The following is a 23,403-nucleotide window of genomic DNA, read 5'->3' as shown; positions in this document are numbered from 1 at the left end:
TATTCCTTTTACAAAAGTTCCTCCGTGTCTTGAATTCCACCACGCCATCATTCTACAGTAGGGCTACCTGGGCGATGAAGGAAAAACATATGGTCCAGTTTGGTAATAGAGGGAACGCAGTAAGTCCGGGGAATGAAGCACTCCTTGAAATAAAACTCGCATAATCACAAGCTTCCGTGCAGAACCTGCACTTCACCAGGTGAAGACACAGATAACGTGTCTTCACCTCATTAAATGCAGGTTCTGCACGAAAGCTTGTAAATATTAAGTTTCATTTCAAAGAGTGCTTCGTCCTCTGGACTTATTGTGTACCGCAGGGATCTTCGAACAGGACGGTGTAATTGAAATCCATAATCAGCATAAGTGCATATTACTTTGTTACTACGAGACTGTGTCTAGAAGATCACTAACATGTGGTCTCTATGTTTAGTCTGCTAAAAAACACATCTCCCTACGAACACTGAAATGTACGAATTTTGAAAGCTCCTAGATGCTGAACAGTATAATGCGAGCAGAGGGTGCCTTATTTGCTGCCATACAATGCAAGTATGCAGTATCTGCATGTAGTTATTTATTGACTGACTGATGTATTTAAAATGATGCTGGCTGTACAAGCCACTGAATGCGATGCTATATCATGGATAAATTATCCAATTAATTACTCGGCGTCTAGCAGATGCACCGAGGTATGAAAAACAGGAGTATCTTGTGTTTTTGCAAAAAATACAAGGTACGAAATTGGTAAAGGTGAGCAAAAGCGCAGGACCCGTCGGCGTTCTCCAAGGATCAAGTGGCAAGCGCAAATTTCACCTTTAACGGTAACCGCATATGACGGTTCTTCGACGGAAAACCGGCAACGTCACCGGTTTTTCGCTGAGCCGATGCAAAGAATGCGAACGTTACCGATTTCCTGACGACTGCGACGGACAGAAATATCCGGCGTACGGCGTGTGCCATTACAATGTTTCGACGTGTAGCAACATAGTTATCAGAACATAGCAACATATTTATCAGTAAATTTGAAGTCAACATTTAACAGACTAACGAAACGCCCGCTCGGGCACCCCCGTCCGCCGCAGTGGAAATCTGTGCATGCGGTTCGTCCCGCCGTTTCTCAGCCGAGATGTCGTGCGGATCAGAAAGTTGGCCGGTTTCCCGTCGAGAACTCGTAGTATGCGGTTACCGCTTTAATTTCGTATCTCGTAGTTATCTGATCCGTGATCTGGTCTGCGCGATGTGGCTACCATGTACTAATGAAACAACTAAACTTGAATGCAATGGTTCGATGCGAAAAGCTCTCTTACGTATTTTATAATATAGGACCTTGACCTGCTATGTCTATGGCTAACTAGCCATCTAGACCCTGTCGTTCAAAGTTTTGGATGCTGTTTCACCTATACTGTGGTTTATTTATTTTTTCGTTCTTACCGAATGCCTTGATAGTATAATTTTCTGCAAAGTTACATCAGTTCTTAAATTGTCATGTCCCTCTTGCTTCCTACAGGTCGAAGAATATCCGGTGGCCATATGAACCGCCAAATGTAGATCCTTTAAGTGTCCTCATAGACCTTGACACCAACTTGCTGGCCGATCTGTGGTTCCGCATAAGCATACGTGGTCGACAACCGAACGCTTCTATTGTCATCATACCTTGTAAGTGAATGCACACGCAAGTTTCAATGAGCGACGGCGCGAACGATATGCTATGACATGTGTCCGATATGTCTGCAAGTGAACTCTGGAAAACGAATGTTGACTGATTTGTACTTCTCATTCTGCTCGAGTGATTCTTATTCCGTATTAGCGCCATGAAGCAACTGTCGCTATGAGTGGCGTACAGATTCGGACAGAGAGAGGGCAGCCGGAAAGAGTGGGAGACATAGGGTTAGTTGAGTCATGGGCCCACCTCGGGAGGAACTGTGCCGACACTCGTCTGGAAAGTCTTCGGAAAATCCAGAAAAAAAACAGCATAGCGGTGGTAGGATTCGATCCCACGTCCTTGGCTATCACCAATGAGCGGGACGCCTTAACTCGCTCGGACATGCCGCTGGTCGAATGATTTTTTAAATATTGAAACACAAACATAAAATTGAGTTTTCTACAACGTGCTCTCTGTTGTGTGATTGGTAGGTACGTGGAGACAGTGTGTGGTTTAACGTTGCTGTTCATGCAGTGCGACATGTCAAACCAGTGTATATTAGAAAAGAGGAAAATGCAGCGATACAGTGAAGGTACTGCCAGCTCTCACCAACTCCCCATAGAGCACATAGTATAGATAAATCCACACAACACTGGGCACGCGATCAATGAGAGTGCAGCGATTGCTCCCTCAATCTTCCAACCAGAAGTCTTGCCGCCCGGCTAGCAGCCCGACAGGTTCTGGCTGCTGCGGACTTCTTCTCTGCATACTGGCTTGTACCGGCTTCCCCTGACCTCTAAGCAGGGCCGGTGCTAGGGGTGTGCGTGGCCTGAGGCAAAGGCACATCGCGGGGCCTGTTTCACACCAGCAGTAATGAAAAGATAAGAAATGATAAGGTTTTCGCAGTGGGAGATTTTAGCAGTAGGGATGACGGAATGGCACATAACACATTCTTCTCTCATTTATGTTTTAGTCGAAGATCACGCGTGTGATTAAGTGCATACTTGATACTTAAAAAAAAAGTAATCCCTGGTTGAGGGCTTCGTGCGCGAGGCCTATGCAAGCGCGGGCCCTAGGGCCGTAGCCTATACTCGCCCCCCCCCCCACACACACACCTTATCGCCGGCCCTGCCCCTATGTCTACTAGCTTTCATGTACGCCGTAATGTTATTCCGTGATTCCCAAACAGCTGTGAACAGTGTCGTAATGAACAGAAATTTATTTGACTCATTATACTGACACAATCAGCAGGTTGACGCATTTGCATGCAATGAGCGGACTAAGTCTATTGCGTAGTGCTTCTTAGCACACTGGAACAAAGTTCAAAGTTGCAAAACACGCATACCGACACAGCTTATTCCCAGCAACAAACAACTGTCACATACTTGCGCACAATCTCTTGATCATCATGTCCTTGCTTGCTACACGTCAAACATAAAATGCTGCTACTTTATGAAATTCTTGTCACCGCTATGCAGATCTGACGGTACTCGAACATGTTCATCGAGCCAGAATTCACGACAACAATTCAGTTTGAAATCCGATTGGCTGTTGGTAGACCGATGCTTGCGTCAAGAAACAGTACAACACGATCAAAGACACCATAATACACGGATAAGACGGGGACGCAATTGCCTCCCAACGAAAGACACCGCCGACCCGGCGTCCACCGTTCAAATTTGAAATGAAACTGCCGAGGGAGTAGCAGCACGCAGGCGAGGAAGCGCGAAGTTCCGTGTTCAAATTCTGGCAACCAAACTGGACAAGGTTGTGCATGGCGTCCGACCAATAGAGAGGTGTGGATTGCTCCGTGCGCAGTAACACGCATTTTGATACAGATTTTGCGAGAGCTGTGGGGGGCTGGTACTGCTCGCGAACTGTTTGCCTGAAATATCCAGCCTGTGGCGGAGCAGTCCCCTATCAGTGGTCCCACACACGGATGAACTATGCCAATCGGAGGTGCCAGACTCGCTCAGGGAAGTGTGACCATGAGGGAGCTGCCACCCGTTGGTCACGGAAGGCGTTGTCTTCCGTTGGCTGCTTCATTCCGCTAAACTTGAATCACTCGTTTTCCTAAATTCATCACTTGATATCTAAATTCGAGTACTATGTGGGTATCTCATACGCATTTGTTAAACAAATGTGCAGTGAATATTTTCCAACCATATCACTTGCTTGTGTGCGGTCGTTCGCTCGTCACTTTATTATCACGAAACTCGACAAACCAGAGCATGGAACGGCGAATGGCCGGTGGTGTCGTTTTTGCAATTTCCGGTTCCCGTTGGTTCGCAGATCAGCATGAAGATGATGGTTAACTCTGTGTATTCATCTTTGGATTACTGTTGTCTTCGGAAATACATGCCTACATTCATTACAATGGAAAACGATTGATTTCGGCCGCAAAGCATACAAACGCCACTGTAACACGTCATAGGCGGTAAACACGCTCCTCCGTGTCGGTGGAAAGCAAAGTGGTGGTGGTGTCGCAGGTAATCTCGCATATGATTCACGTTTGACATGACAACGTTTATCTTCTGATACCAATAGCACTACTCAATTCTGCACTCCTCCAGAGGTTCGTATGTACTCAACGCACATGCCTGGCTTCCTTCGCTGGACGCCGTTCCCTCCATCGTATGCCTCCATTGGCCCGTTTCCCCGTTTATTATCCCACATGACTGCGCAGGGTTGGCAACAAACGGAGCAGCTCCGCTGTAGTTAGGGGACAGATTTTCGTCCAATAACACTATTCACGACCAACGGATGGCTGCGTCCGGGCGGTCACGCTCGGGATAGGAGAATCCCATTGACGCGCGCGCCAAGTACGTTCTCTAGAGCAGTGTTTCCCAAAGTGTGGTCCGCGGACCCCTGGGGGTCCGCGAGAGTGCCCGCGGGGGTCCGCGACCGCCTCTCACATTTCAGTGAGGATTTTCGTCCCCACAAACACACGCTCGTACATGCTGCCCGATTTCCAAACACCCAGAACTTCCAAAATTGCTACAAGCATGCTTCAACGGCTAGCTTTTAATTTCTGATAGAAAAGTCCTGCAATGCACGTTTGTCCGCGTCATACACATACAAACAAGAAGAAGAAACCAGTCCGGAATCGTTTCTGAAGCTGTATCGAAAGCACGCAGCAGCGGACGAGGTTGCTGGTTATGCACTGGCTAGCATGGGAAATACAGTCCGTCATATCGTTTTGCTTCGAGTTCGAACTGACTGAGAGTGTTCCTGTGTTTAGCGCATTTTATATTTGGCAGCCTGCGGACCTCTTGCAGCGATGGTGGCACTACAGATGATACCTCTGTTTGGTATTATCAATCTTGAGAGTTGACAAGCAGTGCATCATCGAAGAAAAAGTACGGAATGGCGTAGGAGTGTGTTATCTTGGCTCGGAACGGTTCAACGGAAAGCGGTCTGCAATGCAGTGTACACAGCGCGTATCCCGGTATATTTGTGTGTGTGTGGGGGGGGGGGGGGTCCGTGAATTGGTTCTCATCGCTTCCGGGGGTCCGTCACCGCCCAAAGTTCGGGAAACGCTGCTCTAGAGTCCTCCAATATTAACTCAGCGGCTGTCGCGACAGAAGGAGTCGATCCTTCATCACCTACGCCTCGATGTTGCCATGACCCCGCTGCTCCTCTCTAAGATGGATAGACGGACGTCCGCGATATGTCCCTGCAGTGCTGCAGTCGCTGACATATGCCATCTTTTGTTGCACTGCAAGCTGTACGCCGACCCTCGAGCCGTTCTCGCCTCAAGTCTCACTTCCCTAAGCCACAGGGAACTTTCCCTGGCGACGCTGCTAGGGACCTGTCCGGCACTCCAAACAGTGGGCAGTCACCCGAGCCCTCCTGCGCTACCTGAAGGACACTGGGCTGCTCAGCAGCGTTTGATCCACCCCACCGCCCCCCGTCACTTTTTCTTTTCCTTTTTTGCTTCGTTTTTTTTCTCTCTCTTTTGGTAATAGCAAGTCGGCCTTGGCCTGTCTGACCTTTCCTGCTTTCCATTTCTCTTCTTTTTTAATGAACATATCTCCCCCCCCCCTCCCTCTATGAAACCAAAACAGCCTCCTGGGTGAGGCCACTATCCATCTCTCTATCTCACTAGCAGACGACGCCCGGGTATCCAACGATTATCTCTCCAGGCAGGCGTCGGCTGAGGCCACCCCTCGAAGTCAATATCGGTGTAGTTCCTTCGAGCGCGGCATTGCAGATAGGGGACCGCTCTGTCACAGGCTGTCGATTTGAGAACACCGTGGTCGCCAGCAGTACATTGAATCGAAAGCCCTCAGGTTGGGGGTTGCCCATATTTTAGACGGTGCTTACAAGAACATAATTCTGGTTAAGAATACTAATCACTCGCAAATTGATTTTGTGCCGATATACACAAACGTGAATACGTGCACGCGATAACGGCCGAAGATGTTGTTGGTGGTAAAACCTTGCTATAGTTGACCTCACACCCGTAGGCATCGTCACGAATGTAGCGGAAGATGATATCATAATGGCAAGAAAGATGAGGGAGTAAAATAGGCAGGCTCGACAGTTTTGTCAGTCTTCCGATTAAAAACCAGAGTAGGGCCTGAGTCATTACAGAGGCCTCCAAGGCTGCCTCGTTACACGCCATGGCACCCATATCTCTGCAACCACTTTTGCCGGCCAACCGACTGGCTACGTCTAATACCCGATGTAGCACCTCCCACGTACAGCTCGTGATTTCAGTGGGGTACTCGTGATATTAAAGGGGCCATGGAAAGAGCTTGGTTAGGTGCTTCCGTATTTTTGATGTTGAACAACGTAGCCGTATGATGAAAACCTCAGGACAGAGAGAGTCAAAAGTTTGGACAAAGTTAAATCGCTGGATGTAAGTACCATTGCCATATAGATCAGTGTGAGTTACAACTGCTAGACACTGAACAGACATGATAACACACTTGCGATCGTATCTGCGTGCGAACGTCTCGAATAGGACCAAACGTAATACCCCAGGCTGACCTTTATGGATTGTTGGCAGGATAACAAAACATCCGAAAGGTGGTTATCTCGTGATGTAAAACGCCGGAACTGGTGGGAGGTGTTCCCGCAGATTACGTACAAGCACAGCTGCAATTTACTCGACAAGTCAGTTGATAACCGCGATAATTTTTCTACTGACCTCAAGACTGCCGTGTGGATTCTTTGCTGCGTTGGATTTAAAATCGACGGAGTAAATAGAGCTCTTGCTTCCGTATATCCTAATAAGGTTAGCGTGATTTGGTTCAGTGGTTATAGCTTAGAATATGTGGAATACATTGAAGATTAAAATGAACGCCGATTTTTTCACGTGAGCGGTTTTCTAACCCGGTACCCCCAGCCATTTACCACTCTCGCCTGAAATCTAAATGTCAGATTCGTCATATTCGACACATCGAGCATGCGTCTATTCTGCATCTATAACCGATAGACATCATGTTTGAATGCATGAGCGATTAGTTGGACATGCATCAAAACGAAGGAGTCACATGACATGCATCATAGCAGTTACGACCGTCGAAAGCAGATCTCCAATCAATGAAATGAGTGCTTGACACCATAGATCGAGAAGATACCTGTCAAAAAGAACTCGTTACAAGTTAAGTTATCGTGTGACAAATGTAACTAAGTTAATAACGAAGTTCTTCAGCCTGAAATGTAACTCGCAGTTACGGAGAAAAAACGAGTCGCTTCCAAGTTACTTCGGACACAAAACAGCACTACACAGGTGCAGCTCTCGTGACCAGTAACTGATTTAGACTTGCCTACAGGAGAGTGCAACAGCTTAGATAGTTTTCGTTTATGTCCAACAGTTCAAACGTTTTGCATCTTACTCCATGTGGGCGCACTATGGTTCTGCAATGTCAGCGGCTCCGACTTCCTAAATAGAATACTGTCATTGATTCAATATCACGCTTTATCGCATAAAATGCCAGGAAAGAACCGGATAGAAAGCAAGAAAATATATGGACGTGAGTGAAAAGCGAATTAAAAGTAAGTAAAAGTTACCACGGCGCAAAAGTACCGAGTTAAGTTATATAAGTTACCGAAAAAAGGAACTTACGAGTTACCTCGAACTCTGCTTGACAAAACTTTCGTTGGAAATTTATTCCTGCGCTATCCCCCCCCCCCCAAAAAAAAAACAAAAAAAAATTAGGTTGGCCTCACTGAAGCTGAATGGTAAACGGACGTTGCTGAAACAATCTACAATGTGTATTGACGATGTACCAACATTAAGCGTCACGTTTCTTTCTTTCAATCAGTTCATGATACACAATTTGTCGCCCTGACGAAATTAGCAGCTGGGTGCCCCACGATACACCAGATTACTGGTGAACAGCCAGCAAACGAATGCCTTTAGCGTGGCAAGCCCATCTCTTTCGTTTTCACTGCGCGGACTTTGAGCAGTCGCTGTGCACCAGTTTGCTACATTGTACTTTAGTTCATTATACGCTTCATGAAGGAAGGCACGCTGTCAGCGCAACCAGCAATATGTAATACCACAGCATAGACACGGATGCTTCCACAAGGATAACTTTATTGATCCCGGTTATGGTTCAAGCACATACTGCTGTCGCCGTATCTTGGAACAGAACGTCACTACATAAGACCACGGTCCCTCAATACTCTTTCTGGTCAGGAAACTCCGCTCTAATACAATAGACAAGGTCACTTACGGACAACTACTCCCGCGTGGGGCGATCGCGTCGTTCGGGGGCATTTTTGATACGTTACTTTTTAAAGTTCATTTCGGGTTCAGAGCAGAAATAATTAATACTCGAATACGTTCATGAGTTGAGCCGACACATTTCAGTTCAGTTAACGTACATTTGCAGATTTTCCGTGTTGATTATACACCTTTCGTAGATTACGACACAAACAATTTTGATTTTGCTCCGACTCGTATCTCTAAATGAGAGTCGAGAAACACATTAATTCATTCTGTTACACAATCACACAAACTAGTGATGTGTTCAAAGTAATGACGCTTTCGGTAGTTATTGCGTGAGGGCGAAACTTTTCAAACGCGTGATTTCCTCGTAGCATGCACTTTGTTGCAATCTGAGCAGAGATAAAATTACGAGGTGATTCTATTTCAGAGAAGGCAGATAGGACTTCATAAGAATACTTATAGAAATCCTGCGTTGTAATCATGATCATGTAAAGTCGTCTCTGGCGGTATGAGAGACGGGATACACCTACTATAAACTCTCGGGGTAAACGGGGTACACCTAAACAAATCGCTCGTTTTCGGTGAAGAAATAAACTTATGTTGCTTTTCGATGCGGTTGACAACAACTGATCTATATTATACTATTAACGTATTGTAGATAGCCATCTTTACATACTTTGGGAAGAGATGTATCGACTTAAGATAGCAATGGCTCTCGGTGTGTTCCCTTTAAAGATAATGCACAAAATCATCCCATGATAATATTTCAGAAGTATTCCTACTGTTTTTGCAGCTTGGATTGACTGACCAACCAGTTGTAATGAGGGATGAGATTCCAACATGATTCAAGCCGGGTTACTAAATCAACAGGATATAATTTCCGCTTACTGAAGTGTGTTCCTAAATAGCGCTTTCCAACTATAGAAATTGACTGACGAGATTCATGTGTCAAATTGATCGATTGAAGATAGCCTCGGCGTATCAGTCAGATCAGTTCCAGGACGTTCCAATGAACAAACTATTCAAAATGATGAAATTGTAGCGGCGTCTGCTGCTACATAATGAAGTTTTATTTGGGAGCTGCCGCTGTTCTCATAGCTCGGAAATAAATTCGAGGATTGGTCAAAAACTATATTTACGAGAACAACATTGCGGTATCTGGTGACAAATAAATATAAGGACCGGAAAGAGAAAATTCCACGAGTCAGAATTTCGCTTGAAACTAATGATGAAGACAATGAAACGATATTTTTTTGCACTATACACGGCATGAATGAGCTCTAGAGTCTGTAGTTTATGGGCTGCAGAAAACGAAAAATGAATATGTAAGAAGAGAAAGTATCAGCCCTCCCTCTCCACGCTTCCGATTTAGCAAAAACGGGTATGTAAGCGGCTATGGAAACGGGTGTGTAAACGAGTAAGCGGGTATTAGCTAACTTCGGTTACTGTTACATCTTTCCCCGCAAATTCTACCCTAAGAAATGCTATTGTATTGACATTAGGTCGAAAGACCTATCATTTGAAAATTTTACGGTTCTTATAGTGTTTGATGCTCCACAAATCACGCTCATCGCAGTACACGTCCAATAAGGTTATTAGCGAATGTTTTGTATTTATTCCCGTATACAAAGTCATCGCTGTTTTGTAGACAAAGAAAAATACTTTCATTCACTTCTCGTAAAGTTAAGGCTCCCCTTCCATGAGAAATGTACTCATTCTAAAATGCTACGTGCTCGTATCGGTCTCCTTGATCTGTATTGATCATTCTTACACACGAACAGAGTGCAAATATTGCAGTAAACTTTTAGGATTTTTAAAAAAAGAACCTCAGTTTACGCACGCAAAACGCAAGCACCGAAAAAGAAAAAGTTCTCACCTCCAAACACCCACAGAAACACTGTGCAATCCATACGCGCAGGCAGCCGCGGACATCAAAGCCTCTCCACGAACAAACGATGCGCCACCACGCGTCGTCGGGGCCCCCTGCGCGAAATTATCGCCGGAGTTGCCAGACCAGAGAGAGTATTGAGGAATCGTGATAAGACTTTCAACGGCGACCTGTGCTCTGTGCACAGAGTGATGCCGTTGTCAGAGTTGAGGAGCAAACCCTTTGTGCCATTCGGAATTATTGTTGTCTGGGAATGTGTAATGAGGTGATGGCATTTATCAAGACCAATCAAGCAAATGCAAAAGCAAACGAAAAAGAAAAGGTTCTCAAATACAATATTTTTTAAACTTGAGGCTTCGTCTGTGTTTGCTTGTGGTCGTGTACTTAGCCCCTGCCGGCGTTCTCAATTGCAGCAAAACAATCCTTGTTTTGGGCGTCAAACATAAAACGTGTGAGGGGCTACAACAAGCGGGATGAATATTGTCTCATGTACTACGACCTCCTAACGACGGGAGAGAAGCCTGAGGACAAACGCTACTGCACCAAACTCCTTCAAGTAAGTTGTCTGCAACTTCTTACTTAAATTTATGGCACAATTTTTGACATTGCAAATCCACGTGTTTCACACTGTATTCTCCCAAAATATTGTCTCCCTATAAATCAAAATCAATCAATCAAATCAGATCAAATGAAAATTTAAAAATTACTCCCGGAATGTCGATTTTGGTCTGCTCTCCACAGCCGCTGGCAGACTTCGAGCTATGGACGAACACGGGAGACCATGATGGTGGAGACGCTGCCAAGTCTCGATGACGTCATGTATTCTTCGAGAATCCCAATCGATGGCGGTTTGGGGCTGCTTTTGACAATTCATGGGGGCGCGAATACTGAGGTTCACTAACACTAAAGCCTTGGACTACACTTGAACTGCTGCTACGACATGGTTGGCTGATCGCACAAGCGAAGCACTTTAAATTGCTGCTACGGACTAAGAAAAATATTTTTCATTAGTATAAATCACGCTCGCTCAAAAACACAGTTGATAGTATATCAAAATCTGATCACAAAAAGTAAGAGCAGCCTCCTTGCTGAAAACATTTAAAAAAAAAGAACAGTGCAGTAAACACGTAAAAAGGACAACACTCCACTGCACTGGACTACGTTTAGAGGACTGCGAGCGAAAGTTTATTGAAGTGAAAATAACCCTCGCCAGTCATCTGATACTTCAGGAAGGTTCTCAGTACCGACGCCTTATCATGACCCAATCATATACCTAGGAATTTGCTCTTAATAATCAGCCAACGCTTTGCTGACGCAGTCTCACAAATGAACCTGGCCTGATTGTGTGGGTGCGTTCCTGAACTCACTAAAGCAAATCAAGAGTAGATAAGGCACGTTCCAAAACCTACCGCAGCTACTTGATGACATCGTAACCTAGCGTCCAAAAGTAACTCGCAACAACTCGACGAGCTACTCAGACGACTTTCCCTTTAAGGCTACAGTCCCACCTTTCTCCATCCCTATCGGTCAAGAAAGCTGACAATACGGGGAGCCACCAACCTAAAAGAAGCAAAGAGAAGAGAGAGAAGAGGAAGAAGGAAAGGTTCGTCGCTAATGCGCCAAAAAAACCTTAATTATCATCATCATCAAGAAGGAAAGAGACGCAAAATACCATTTTTACAATACATCACTACAGAATTTTATTTCTGACGCCCCAGCTACCTTCTGGCGTCATGTATTACACACGTGTAAAAGTATCAAAAAAAGCGTTATGGATAATGGCGCTTCAGATCGTTTCAACGAATATTTTCAGTCCGTTTTTACGTCAGACGATGGTATACTTCCGAATTCTGGGGTAATGAGGACCTTATACCATTATCTGATTTGCAGATAGCATACAGGGAATTTTTTCCCTGTTGCTTAACTTGAAGCGTAAGAAAGCGTGTTGACCTGATGGTATTCATAATAGCTTTTTGATAAGGTACGCAGAATGGGTGGCGCGTTACCTATATCAGATCTTCCACTTGTCCAATGAACACGGTGTGTTGCCCAAGGAATGGAAGTTAGCTAAAGTCGTGCCCATTCACAAAAACGGTAAAGTCGATGACGTTGCTAATTATTGGCTTATTTCCTTACCGGTGGGGTGTTGCAAAGTCTTTGAGCACATTTTGTCCAAACAAATGACCCAGTTCTTAGAAACAAATAGCATTCTATGTAATAATCAACAAGGCTTTCGTCGATCGCGTTCAACGGTTAGTCAGCTGATTAGTATAGTCCATGACCTCGCGTCGACCGTTAACAAGAATAGGCAAACGGACATTGTGGTTTTGGATTTCAAAAAAGCCTTTGATAGGGTATCACATTTTAAACTCTTGTTAAAGATACAAAATATTTTTTTAAATGAAAATGTCACGAACTGGATCAGGAACTACTTAAGCGACAGACGTCAGTGCGTCTGTTTAGACTCTAGCGAATCTAAGGTGTTACCTGTTCTTTCTGGGGTTCCACAGGGATCAGTTATCGGGCCACCTTTTTTCTTGATCTTCATCAATGATATAACGACCAGAATTAAATCAAACATTAACCTCTTTGCAGATGACCTGTGTACTATATAGAGAAATTAATTCACCTCATGATCCGTTTGTACTAAATAACGACTTAAATTTGATATCTAAATGGTGTTAAACATGGCAAATGCAACTTAATGTCAATAAGACAGTGTGTATGACGGTTTCACGAAAACGAGCCATTCGTAAATTTAATTATTCCATTGAAGGAAATGAGATTAAACGCGTTGCGGATAACAAATATCTGGGTGTTTTCATCGACAGCCGGTTAAGCTGGGATAGCCACATCGAACACATTATTAAGAAATGTAGTTTTCGTGTAAACATATTGAGGAGAACGTTAAGATATGCCCCGCTAGAGACTAAACTATACAGTCTTGATACGGTCAGTTTTAGATTATGCGGCTGTGGTGTGGTTCCTCTTTCAGACGACTAAAATGAATGCTCTCGAAATGGTACAAAGGAAAGCGGCAAGGTTTATATGCAGTACATATTCCAGGGACCTTTCGGTATTGTCGGTCGGGACTTGTGCCTAGAAAACTTAAGCAGTATACGGTCGAGATTCAGCGACTGAAATTCTTTTGGCAGTTCCTGAATCATGATACTGAAGGCTCCTGACATAGAAAGTCTAGCGCGACCTGGACAGTCACGTACCAGATACTCGCTGCACATCGCACCTCCTTTCGCGGGGGTAGAAATGTTTAGGTATTCCTTCTTCGTACACGTGATAAATGATTTGAATAATCTGCTGCAAGATGTTGTTGTAATCAAAAACAGAACAGACTTTCTCAACAAACTACGTTCTTTATTAATACCATAAACTTGAGAAAGGGGTGGGGGTGGCGTATATGATTTACCGTTGTCTTTGTTCGCAGCCGTGCTTTAATCTGTACTGCCCTATACTGTATTGTATGATCTCTATTGTCGGTACTGCCCTTCTGATTTAAACGTATGGTACCGACTTCAACTTGCCGTTGTGCTGTGTTGTATGTAGGTTCTAGCACAGCGTTAGAATCCCTTACAATTAGTGCTCTCATCTATATGTTATGAGTGTCAAGGCATGTACATACTCTCTTTATTTGTTACATCTGAAACTCGCTTGTTGTACCTGCCCTTCCTGCTACGCATGCCGATTGGCAGCGCATACTGCAAGATAAAACAAGACCCTATAGTCAGTTGCTCTCCGGCCAGCAGCAGGTTCTCTCCCTATATTGGTTCTCTACAAAGTCTGTACTCCCAAAATAGCCCTTCGGACTTGGGTTATCCCGCAAGCCTATTATCCCTTCACAAAGGCCAAAGTCAATGGTTGAGGGGTCCCAAGCAGCACGCCAATATTGGTCCAATATTTGACCCATACGGGCTGCCAAGATTGCCACTATTGATCCAATATGGGCTGCCAGTATTGGGAGTGCAGCCAGGCTCCATATTGGACGAACATGGCCTGCCCATATTGGCAAGCCCAGTTTGCGCCCATATTGCCAATATTTCTGTGAAAACACCAAAGCGGCAGTCCGTGTAATAATAAGGCATTATCCGGTTTAATATCCACAACTGATATTACTTCTCTCTTTCTTATGCTTTTTCATTTCTGCAGATATCATTGACCCACGTTGCAAACGATAAAAAAAAAAACACTGCATCGCAAAAAAAAACGCTTAAGGATACAAGCAGTCCCACAGAACTGCCAATGCCAAAGATCCCTCACAAGCCTTCATTGGGATCGCAATTTTCTATGAATCAAATATTTCCAACCCGCTCCGAGAGTACAAAGGAGCGAAACACTTTCGTGACGGTGACGGGCATACGCCAGAGCAACTCACACCGCTTGCAGCAACTTGAAAGCACTTAACTTTACAAAAGAGCCATCTCTTCCTGTCAAACATTGTGTTTTTACTTGTTTTTGTTTACTTTGTTTTACTTTTACTTGTTATCGTTACGGCAACCAGCGACATTTTAGTCCGTATGAAACGTCCGATCTCGCTGTCGCGCATGTGCATTAGTTGTAGGACGCGTGATTTCGCTCAAACGACCCGCTCGCTCTCAGTCAGCCCGACCGATTGGCATTGGCATAGCGAAGTAAGATGGCGGCTGCTTCCAGAAAGTGGAATCACGGTGAGCGGAATGTTAAGTTGTTGAGTTCTAGTCACGGATGAGAAGTAAGGAGACCGAACTCCGCTGGAAAATGACGTCGCAATTTATCGAGTCAATTGTTGGCCGCGGCGCGGCGCTCGCGTTCCCTCCGGTACTAGCTCCGCGAAATCGCCTGCACGGCAATGCGCCGTTTGTGCTCGAATACTCTACTAAAAAGCGCTCAAAACGAATGTTTGTTTGATAAGCATAAACAACGGTGTCTCCAGTAACGAGTTAATATGTTCTGGTCAGCTACAATTATTTTTTTCTTTTTGTTTTTTCTGTTTCTGCTACCTTGTTTTTGTCTCATAGATGGAAGCTACCTGTCCGATAAAAATGGGATCGGAAATAAGAAGAAAAAACAACAACAACGAAACTTTAATACGTAAGACAAATGTCTGGCATTGCAAAAGGTGTAATGTCGAATGCCTCCGACGGAATCCTCGGTAGCTTCTCCCCGGCCGTCTCGGGTATCGTGCCCTTCTCTCTCTGGAGCGCGCGTACTTTGACCGCTGCGCTAACACGCTAACATACCCCAAAGGAAGCAAACGTTGTTCCGAAAAGCCACAGTTGAGTGGTATGGAGGAAAGAGTATGTTAGAAGCTCTGTAATCGAAAGTCGCCGGATGCGATCTTTCCGGAATCGCGCGTTATGTGGGTCGTTGCATAAGCTGGGACTGAGAAATTTTTATCTCCGTACGTGTCAAGCAGTTAAGAGAGCCTTGTGTGTGTGAGTGCAAGGATGGGCGGGACGCTCTGATGATGGGACACGGTGGGGTTCCGAAGGTTCTGGCACTTAGTTTCTTATATCATGTCATGCATGCCAATCGTTCGCTTTTGGTAACATCAAAAGAAAGTCGGGATTTATGTTGACGAACGCTGAAATCTTGAACAACACTTACTTCTACATTATGCACTATCGCTTTGGTGTTCAGTTTCAACTTCTGTACAAGCATGCTGCTCAAGGCGTTGCACCGAGGATTTTACCACCACCACGATCAAAAAAAGGAACAATACTGCAACACCACCAATATATACCAGCCAGGAAAGCTAAAAAGCCCAAATTCCAGTAGATAGGGGATTCCCCCCCCCCCGGTATACCAAGATGAAATTCGACGCTTCCAGAAATCGAGAAACATGAAGTGCATGCACTGAATGCATACCGCGCGTGTGCAAAACCTACGACAGAAGTGCGTTCTGGTACCTTGGTATTAAATTCGTGTATGGTGGCATGCGAGATGTAACTCTCGATTCCAGCGGATGCATCACAATTACGACAAAAGGCTCCTGTTTCCCAAAGCGTTGTGCGTACGAAGCGGCTGGTAGAAACACGTGCGACAAAGCTCTCGTGCAGCAGCTAGAATGCAAATGTGAATTAACTAGCCCAATGACATCATTACCCTACACTGCGAGGTGTTCCCGGGAATTAATAGTGATCAATGCAAACCATTCATCAATGTACATCTCGTGGCCGTGCGTTGCGGTGACGTAAATACGCGTACCATCCTGTACGATGTCGGATAACAACCTTTGTGCTTCTTCGGGAGTCGTGTTTTATCGCAAATAAAAAAGAAAACGAGAACAGCTTCTTGACTGCGCTTACGGAGACATTCAAGCCATCCAGCCAACGCGGCGCCCCCTTCACGGCGGCTTCCCCGCATTCTAAAATAAAAGCTTTCCGCTTTGCACTAACAAAAACTGTAGGCGAAAAATTCACGGAGAAATCGTTCCTTGATACAGGACAAGCGTGTTTACTTATCAAAATATTTTTTTCTGCTTCCACTGGACACACAAGTACATCTGAAAGAGTGCATTACAGCAACCTTATTTCAGAAGAGCAAGTACTTGACGGAGCGCGAGCGCCGCGGCGCGGCCACAATTAGACTCGAGGAATCGAGACCACGCTTTCTCAACGGTGGCTCGGCAGAGTTCGTTCTCCTTACTTCTCCTCCGTGGTTCTAGCGAATGTTACAATGGGATTGCCATGTATGTTGACTGAATAATGTGTATCATCTACGGGAAGTTGTTGGATGTAACGACGTATTGAATTAGGCATTTCACACGCTTCAACGTCCAATGATGCCGTGCTGCTTGGGCATTTGTGCAACATATTTGTGTGCAATGTGGGGCCCATATTGCCCACATTGAGCTAATATTGGGAAAATCTTGGCGAAACGGGCCCCATATTGAGCCCAAGCAAAGTTTCTTTCGTTGTTGCTGGAAGATGGTCCGTTGATGTAGGAGACGTCCGACAGGCGGTATTTTCGAACAATAACTGGGCTTTATTTACATAGTTATTTACATAACTGTATACAAGACAATACTATAGCGACTGAAGTCACGGGCCTTTCGCCTTGTCTTCATCAAGTGGTTGCGGCTTCCACACACAGATTTTCGTGTGTCCTCCGCTTAAAAGGGATTGAGAAACAACGCTTGCCAGCAAAAACCAATCCCAGAACCCCGATTCAAACGTCTCCAACTCATGGTTGGCATTGTTTGAATTTAGACCGAACCAGGCACTTCCTAATTGTCCGCCCACTACTCGGTATTTATGGGTAACGGACCAAGCTGTCAATCCGTGCACCATGCAACTTTGGACAGTGTATCTTCCTTGGCCCACTCTACTGAGTTATTGCCAGCGAGCATCTGGTCGCGAAGACCCCCTGAGGTGTCAAGTGTCCCCCGTCCAACGTGCCTTCCCCGAATCTCTGTCGGGTGGCTATTCCACTGAGTTGGAAATGTACAATATTCGCGAGGTTTCTAAAAAGTACAACTCTTACATCGCCCCCCTTAAGTTACTTGTGGGGCACTATTGCGACACAAGGACCAATATCAATAAGAGTTGTGTAGCCTAGTCATTTGGATTACGATAACAACAGGCTGCAAACACTTAAGACTGCCACAAACATAACGCAATACATGTTCAGAGGTTGTGGGTCACAACACACATATTTACAGGTTAGTTGTCATTACAGTGTCATACAAAAACCTACTGCAAGACACAACACAGGAACTGCCCCCACAATGAGGTGAGAGTCAGTGTCTCTCGAGGTCCTTCCACCCCAGACACCAATATGTCTGATGCGACCTAACTTCACTCGAACTGCAGACGCGATAGAGCGTCGGCGTTAGTGTGAGCACTGCCCTTCCTATGGATTATCCTCACATTGTACCTCTGTAACGAGTGCCCAACGCGCCAGCTTGGATCCCTGGAGTGTCGCGCATTTGAGGTAAGCAAGAGTGTTGTGGTCGGATACCACAGTTACCTGAGCCCCGAACACCCAATGATCAAATTTATTTAGAGCCCAGATAACCGCGAACGCCTCGTGCTCGATCGCCGCCCAGCGAGTCTGCGCTCCCGAGAATCTGTGGCTCGCGAATGTTATTGGTACCTCTTTGCCGACGTCATTAACTTGGGCCAAGCACGCACCAGCCGCGTGCGCTGAAGCATCTGTGAAAATCCAGTATGGTTTTTCGGGGTCCGGCGTCGCAAGTGCTACCGCATCGGCCAGCCTAGACTTTAGAGTCTGAAACGACGCCTCCGCCTCTGTGTCCCATGGAATTTTATTGGGGACCTTCTTCCCGGTCAACCTTGTCAAAGGTTGCGTAATTTCCGCAAATCCCTTTACATACTCGCGGTAATAAACACAAAGTCCCAACACGCTTCCGAGTTCTACCTTTGTGGTCGGTCTCTTGAGCTTTGAGATGGTCTCTACCTTTTCTGGATCAGGAGAATGGGCACCTGAGCCCACGATGTGGCCCAGATAGCGGATAGAACCGTGCGCCACTTGACACTTTGCTACGTTCACGGTTAACTTCGCGTCCTCTAATGCGGCAAGAATTAATCTCGTGTCTTAAATGTTCGTCCCAGTCTTTAGAATACACCGCGATATCATCAAGATAGGCGCAAGCGTATTCCTGATGATCGACTAGCGCTTTGTACGCCCGAAGGTTGTTTGCGTGAATCGTGCGCGTTTTGCCGTCGTCCATAAGCACTTCATAAGAGTGCTGACGCCGTTGTCCTATGACTTGATAGGGACCCAGCCATTTCGGTTTGTGTTTAGCCGACCTTCGTGTGTCAAAAACTATCACCTGGTCCCCTGGCTTAAACCCTTTTTGCTTCGCCCGGCGGTTGTAGTTTTCGTTGTAGTTTTCGGCGGTTGTAGTACGTTGTCTAGCGCTCTCCCGCGATTAACTCTGCGGTTTTTGTGGCTGCGCGGAATTTTTCTCTCGGTTGCTCCAAATACTTTGCAGGGGCCTCTCTTAGTTGACGCGGGACGTTGATCTCTCCTTCCCAAGTATTTTTTAGGATAGCCAACGGCCCTGTCGGTTTTCGCACGTACAGCAGCTGAAATGGTGGTGGCCGTGGTATCATGGGGCACCTCCCGGTACCCCAGAGCAGAAAGGGGACAAATTTGTCCCTATTTCTGGGATCGTCCCGGGTTACATGGAACAACATTCTGCGAAATATGCGGTTCCATCGTTCGACTGCCCCATTACTCTCATGGTGCTCCGCGGTGGAGAAACGGGACGAACATCCTATCTGTGTGAGAAATTATTCGGTAAGCTGCGAGGTAAAGGTTGTGCCCTGATCGCAGCAAAGGGTTTCGGGAACACCTGTCCGCGAAATTATATCTAGTAGCGCTTCGCACGTTTTCTTTGTCGTCAGTGACGTTAACGGGACTACCTCCGGCCACCTGGTATGCAGGTCTGTGACGCATAGCGCGTATTTGTGTCCGCGTGCTGACGGCACATCGAATGGGCCCACCACGTCTATGTTCACAGCCTGAAAGGGGTAGTCGGGTCCCGTGAGCGGCGCGATTGGCACTTTGTCTGCCACGCTTTTATCAGCATTCACCTGACACCCATGACAAGATTGGCAGTATCGGCGTACTTCGCTCTCCATACCTGGCCAGTAGAAGCTTCCCTTGATGCGGTTCAAGGTTTTACGCAGGCCGAGGTGTCCTCCCCACGGCGTGTCGTGCGCAAGCTGCAGTACCTGTAGTCTGTTGTCCTCCGGCAATACTAATTGTCTTACTTTCTGGCCTGCTACCGTATCGCTGTGATATAAAACGCCGTCGTCGATGGACATCCCGTGGGTACCTGCCCTGGCTTTCTCCCAGGCGCCCGCCAAACTCTCGTCTTCGCGCTGAGCTGTCCTAAATGTGCTCCTCTCGCTTTGGAGATGCACCGCTTCTTCGCTGCTTCTAATCGCATTCACTGCGGCTATGGTGGTGTCGTCTTCACGATCGACCCTCTCTTCGAACAAGCTGGTGAGACTCTCGTTCTCTTCGTTGGCTTCGTTGCCGTTGCTCAGCGGTTCTACCTCTACTTCTGGACGCTCGACTGCTGGGTTCCCTAAATTCTGGAAAGCGTTCCACGCTTCACAGTAGGCAATCTATGCCTCCAGCTAACTTGTCCGTGAAAGCACACTCTATCGGAACATTTCGGTTTACTTGTATGTGGTCACCTTCTGTGCCCACGTGCCTTAGGAGCAGAATACCTAACTTGGCCTCTACCTCGTGTCTAAACGCTGACTCTAACCGCAGTGGACTCCGGGAGTCGCTCTCATGTTCGGGAAAAAGGTCTGCTCGCACGACAGGTACATCGGCACCGCTGTCAATCAACGCGCAGAATTTCTGTGTACCGCACTGCAGCTCAACCTCGCGACTCGAAATTGCGAAACTTTCCTGGTCTCCCGTCGCCACAGGACTGACCTTCGCTACGATCGCTTTGTCACGTAACCCCACTTCGGCCATTGTGGTTGTCGGTCTCGTTACTGCCGATTACTGCCACGCGATTCACCCTCCTGCGACTAGCCTCCCCGTTGTCTAGTACCTTAGGTGTCGTTTTGTCTGCGCTCGGCGAATTCTTCTTTGGGCAATTCCGGGCATAGTGCCTACCGCCACAAATAAAACAGGAAAACCCATGTCTTCCCTCGTGACGATCCTTCCCGTTTCCCTTGTGGGGAGATCCCTTATCTTCCACCCTCGCTTTCTCTCTGTACATTTCTTTTCGCCGCTCGGGGCCTCCATTGTCCCTTGCACGGCGCTTCCCCTGCCTTTCGCATCCTCATATTTCTCTACGGCCTTTACTAGGTCACTTTCCGAGGCTTTAACCTCACACAGTTGCAGTGTTACGAACTGACGCGCTTCTTCGGTGAGTGAATCAACGAAGCGGTCGGCGATAAGGAGCGTGATTAGATCGTTATAGCTTGTTGCTTCTCTTGCTTTCGCGTACGCACCTACGTAGCTCGGAAGCCTAGCCCAATAGTTAGACCATGTTTCTTCTTTGGTTTTGACTGCTTCTGTGAAGCGCTTTCTATACTCCACTGGCGATAGTCGCAGAGCTGCCAACACGGCTTCTTTTACCGTCTCGTAGTCGTTGAGGTCGTCTGTGCTCAATTTGGAATAGAGATGCCCTACTCTGTTGGCCATGAGCGGTAGAATTAAGGTGAGTTTGCACGTCGTCTGGCACTTGGTACCACTTGAAGACGCCCTCTACCCCTTCAAACCACATTGGTACTTCTCTATCGGCTGGTAGGGGGAGCAAAACGCTCTTTAACCTTTTCGCATAGTAGTTCAGATTCTCTTCGCGCATAGGGGAACGGCATTTACAAGCAAGCTAACACAAGAAATCCTTCGACTCAGCCACACCGCTCACCGGAGGACAACGGCGTACCATCCGCAGACGAACGGGCTCACCGAACGCCTAAACAAAACGCTTGCCGACATGATTTCGATGTACGTCGACGTCGAGCACAAGACATGGGACGAAATACTGCCTTACGTCATTCGCCTATAACACGGCTGTCCTGGAAACAACGGGATTCACACCGTTCCGCCTTGCACACGGCCATGACGCATCGACTATGCTGGACGCGATGGTGCCCCACGAACCTAGTGATGTGGAAAACGACGCTCTGGACTTCACACAGCGAGCAGAAGAAGCCCGCCAGCTGGCCAGACTACGGGTTGGTCAACAACAACGCGTCGATGAAAGAAGATACAATCTGCGCCGACGAGTCGTACGCTTCAGTCCAGGCGACTTGGTATGGGTTTGGACGCCGATTCGACGACGAGGCCTGAGCGAGAAGCTACTGAAGCGGTACTTCGGTCCCTACAAAGTACTTCGACGCGTTGGAACCTGGATTACGAAGTGGTACCTGAGGGCAGCGTTCCCTCTCGACGACCCCCGAGGACTGAAATAGTTCACGTCGTTCGACTCAAGCCGTACTACAGCAGATAGCGCTGAAGACTGGCTGGAAGGAAACAACATGAAAAAAAAAAAAAGGAGAAGAAACGGCATCGAGACGATGCCCCGTCTACGGAGGGGGCAATGTCACGAATCATGATCGCGAAACTGGGCAGCCACGAAACGATACATCGCATCCCGGCGGATGCTGAAGAAGAAGCAAGAAGCTTCCAGACACATCGCCTGCTCTCTGGCAAACGCATGTGCTGTTTCTAGACTTTTCGGCGCGACGCTTAAATGCTTGTGCGCTCCAAGCTGGAGCATTCATTCTTTGGACTCAGTTGTGTTCAGAGAGCTATCACTCTTGTGTTTTGCTACCAAGTAGTCTAATAAACCGTTCGCTGTTTATTCGACGACTCGGCGACCCATTTCGCTTCGTGACAATATGATAATGGCCCTAAGGGCACACTGCATGGCTGCATACCTGGCTGCAACGTTGCATGTCAATGTGCGTTACAATACACATTTTGACTTTTGGCCGTTATAAGACATCTTCGGCCGTAATAAGACTGCCTTCGGTCGTATTGAGACGTTGGTCATAATGACACACTTGGGGATTAAAGGATTATCGGCCGTATTGAGATTTTCTGCCGTATAGAGACATCGGCCGTAATGCGATACAATCGGTTTATTTATGAACAGTGTATCTGCCTGCTTTTTGTGACAGGGCTTTTCCTTGTAAAGGGGAGGCACACACGCACGTTCGCAAGATTCGTTTTCCTGATCAAATATGGTTAGTAAACTGCGGTAGCGCTGGGCGGTTGCAAACTGCATGGTAGTTCTTAGAAAAAGGGAAGCGTTTGGCGGGTGGTGTTTGTTTTTCGGGATATGTCGCACAGAAATCTTTCACATCGTTTCGGTTTGCTTCACTGTATGTAACTTTACTCAACAACGGTCACAACGGATCTAACTAAATTCGCGCTATTGGACGTGGATGATACGTGTGTCAATTTTTAATATTACCTTGATTTTTTTAATTGCGATCTTGTTAGATAGTTGTACTGCCTGCGGGTGGATTAGCGATATAGGAAGCATTTTGCAAACCACATCAATGCATACTGTTGTGATTGGAGCCTCTCTACACGGCAGTCGGGATCTCTAACATATTACTGGTCACTGCAGTGAAATACCCGATTGAGTTGTGCAGGGATCTAACGCATGAGCATGCAGTACAACGCACTTGATGCAGTATGTTATGCTCACTTGTGTTCGACCATATCATGGTTCACTGCATTTACCTA

At 46.5% G+C, this 23,403-nt stretch overlaps 1 protein-coding gene across 1 annotated transcript in view; it reads left to right on the top strand.

The window, feature by feature from the left end:
* Positions 1 to 23,403, top strand: part of LOC135378496 (neprilysin-2-like) — a 74,512-nt gene that overhangs the window by 14,240 nt on the left and 36,869 nt on the right. The window contains exons 4-5 of the mRNA XM_064611545.1: positions 1,505 to 1,653; positions 10,626 to 10,768. Coding sequence (XP_064467615.1) covers positions 1,505 to 1,653; positions 10,626 to 10,768 — 292 coding nt within the window. The remainder of the gene's footprint in view (positions 1 to 1,504; positions 1,654 to 10,625; positions 10,769 to 23,403) is intronic.

The sequence above is a fragment of the Ornithodoros turicata genome, chromosome 1 (genome assembly GCF_037126465.1).
Source record: "Ornithodoros turicata isolate Travis chromosome 1, ASM3712646v1, whole genome shotgun sequence".
Taxonomy (NCBI): domain Eukaryota; kingdom Metazoa; phylum Arthropoda; class Arachnida; order Ixodida; family Argasidae; genus Ornithodoros; species Ornithodoros turicata.
This window is presented reverse-complemented; position numbering and strand designations above follow the sequence as displayed.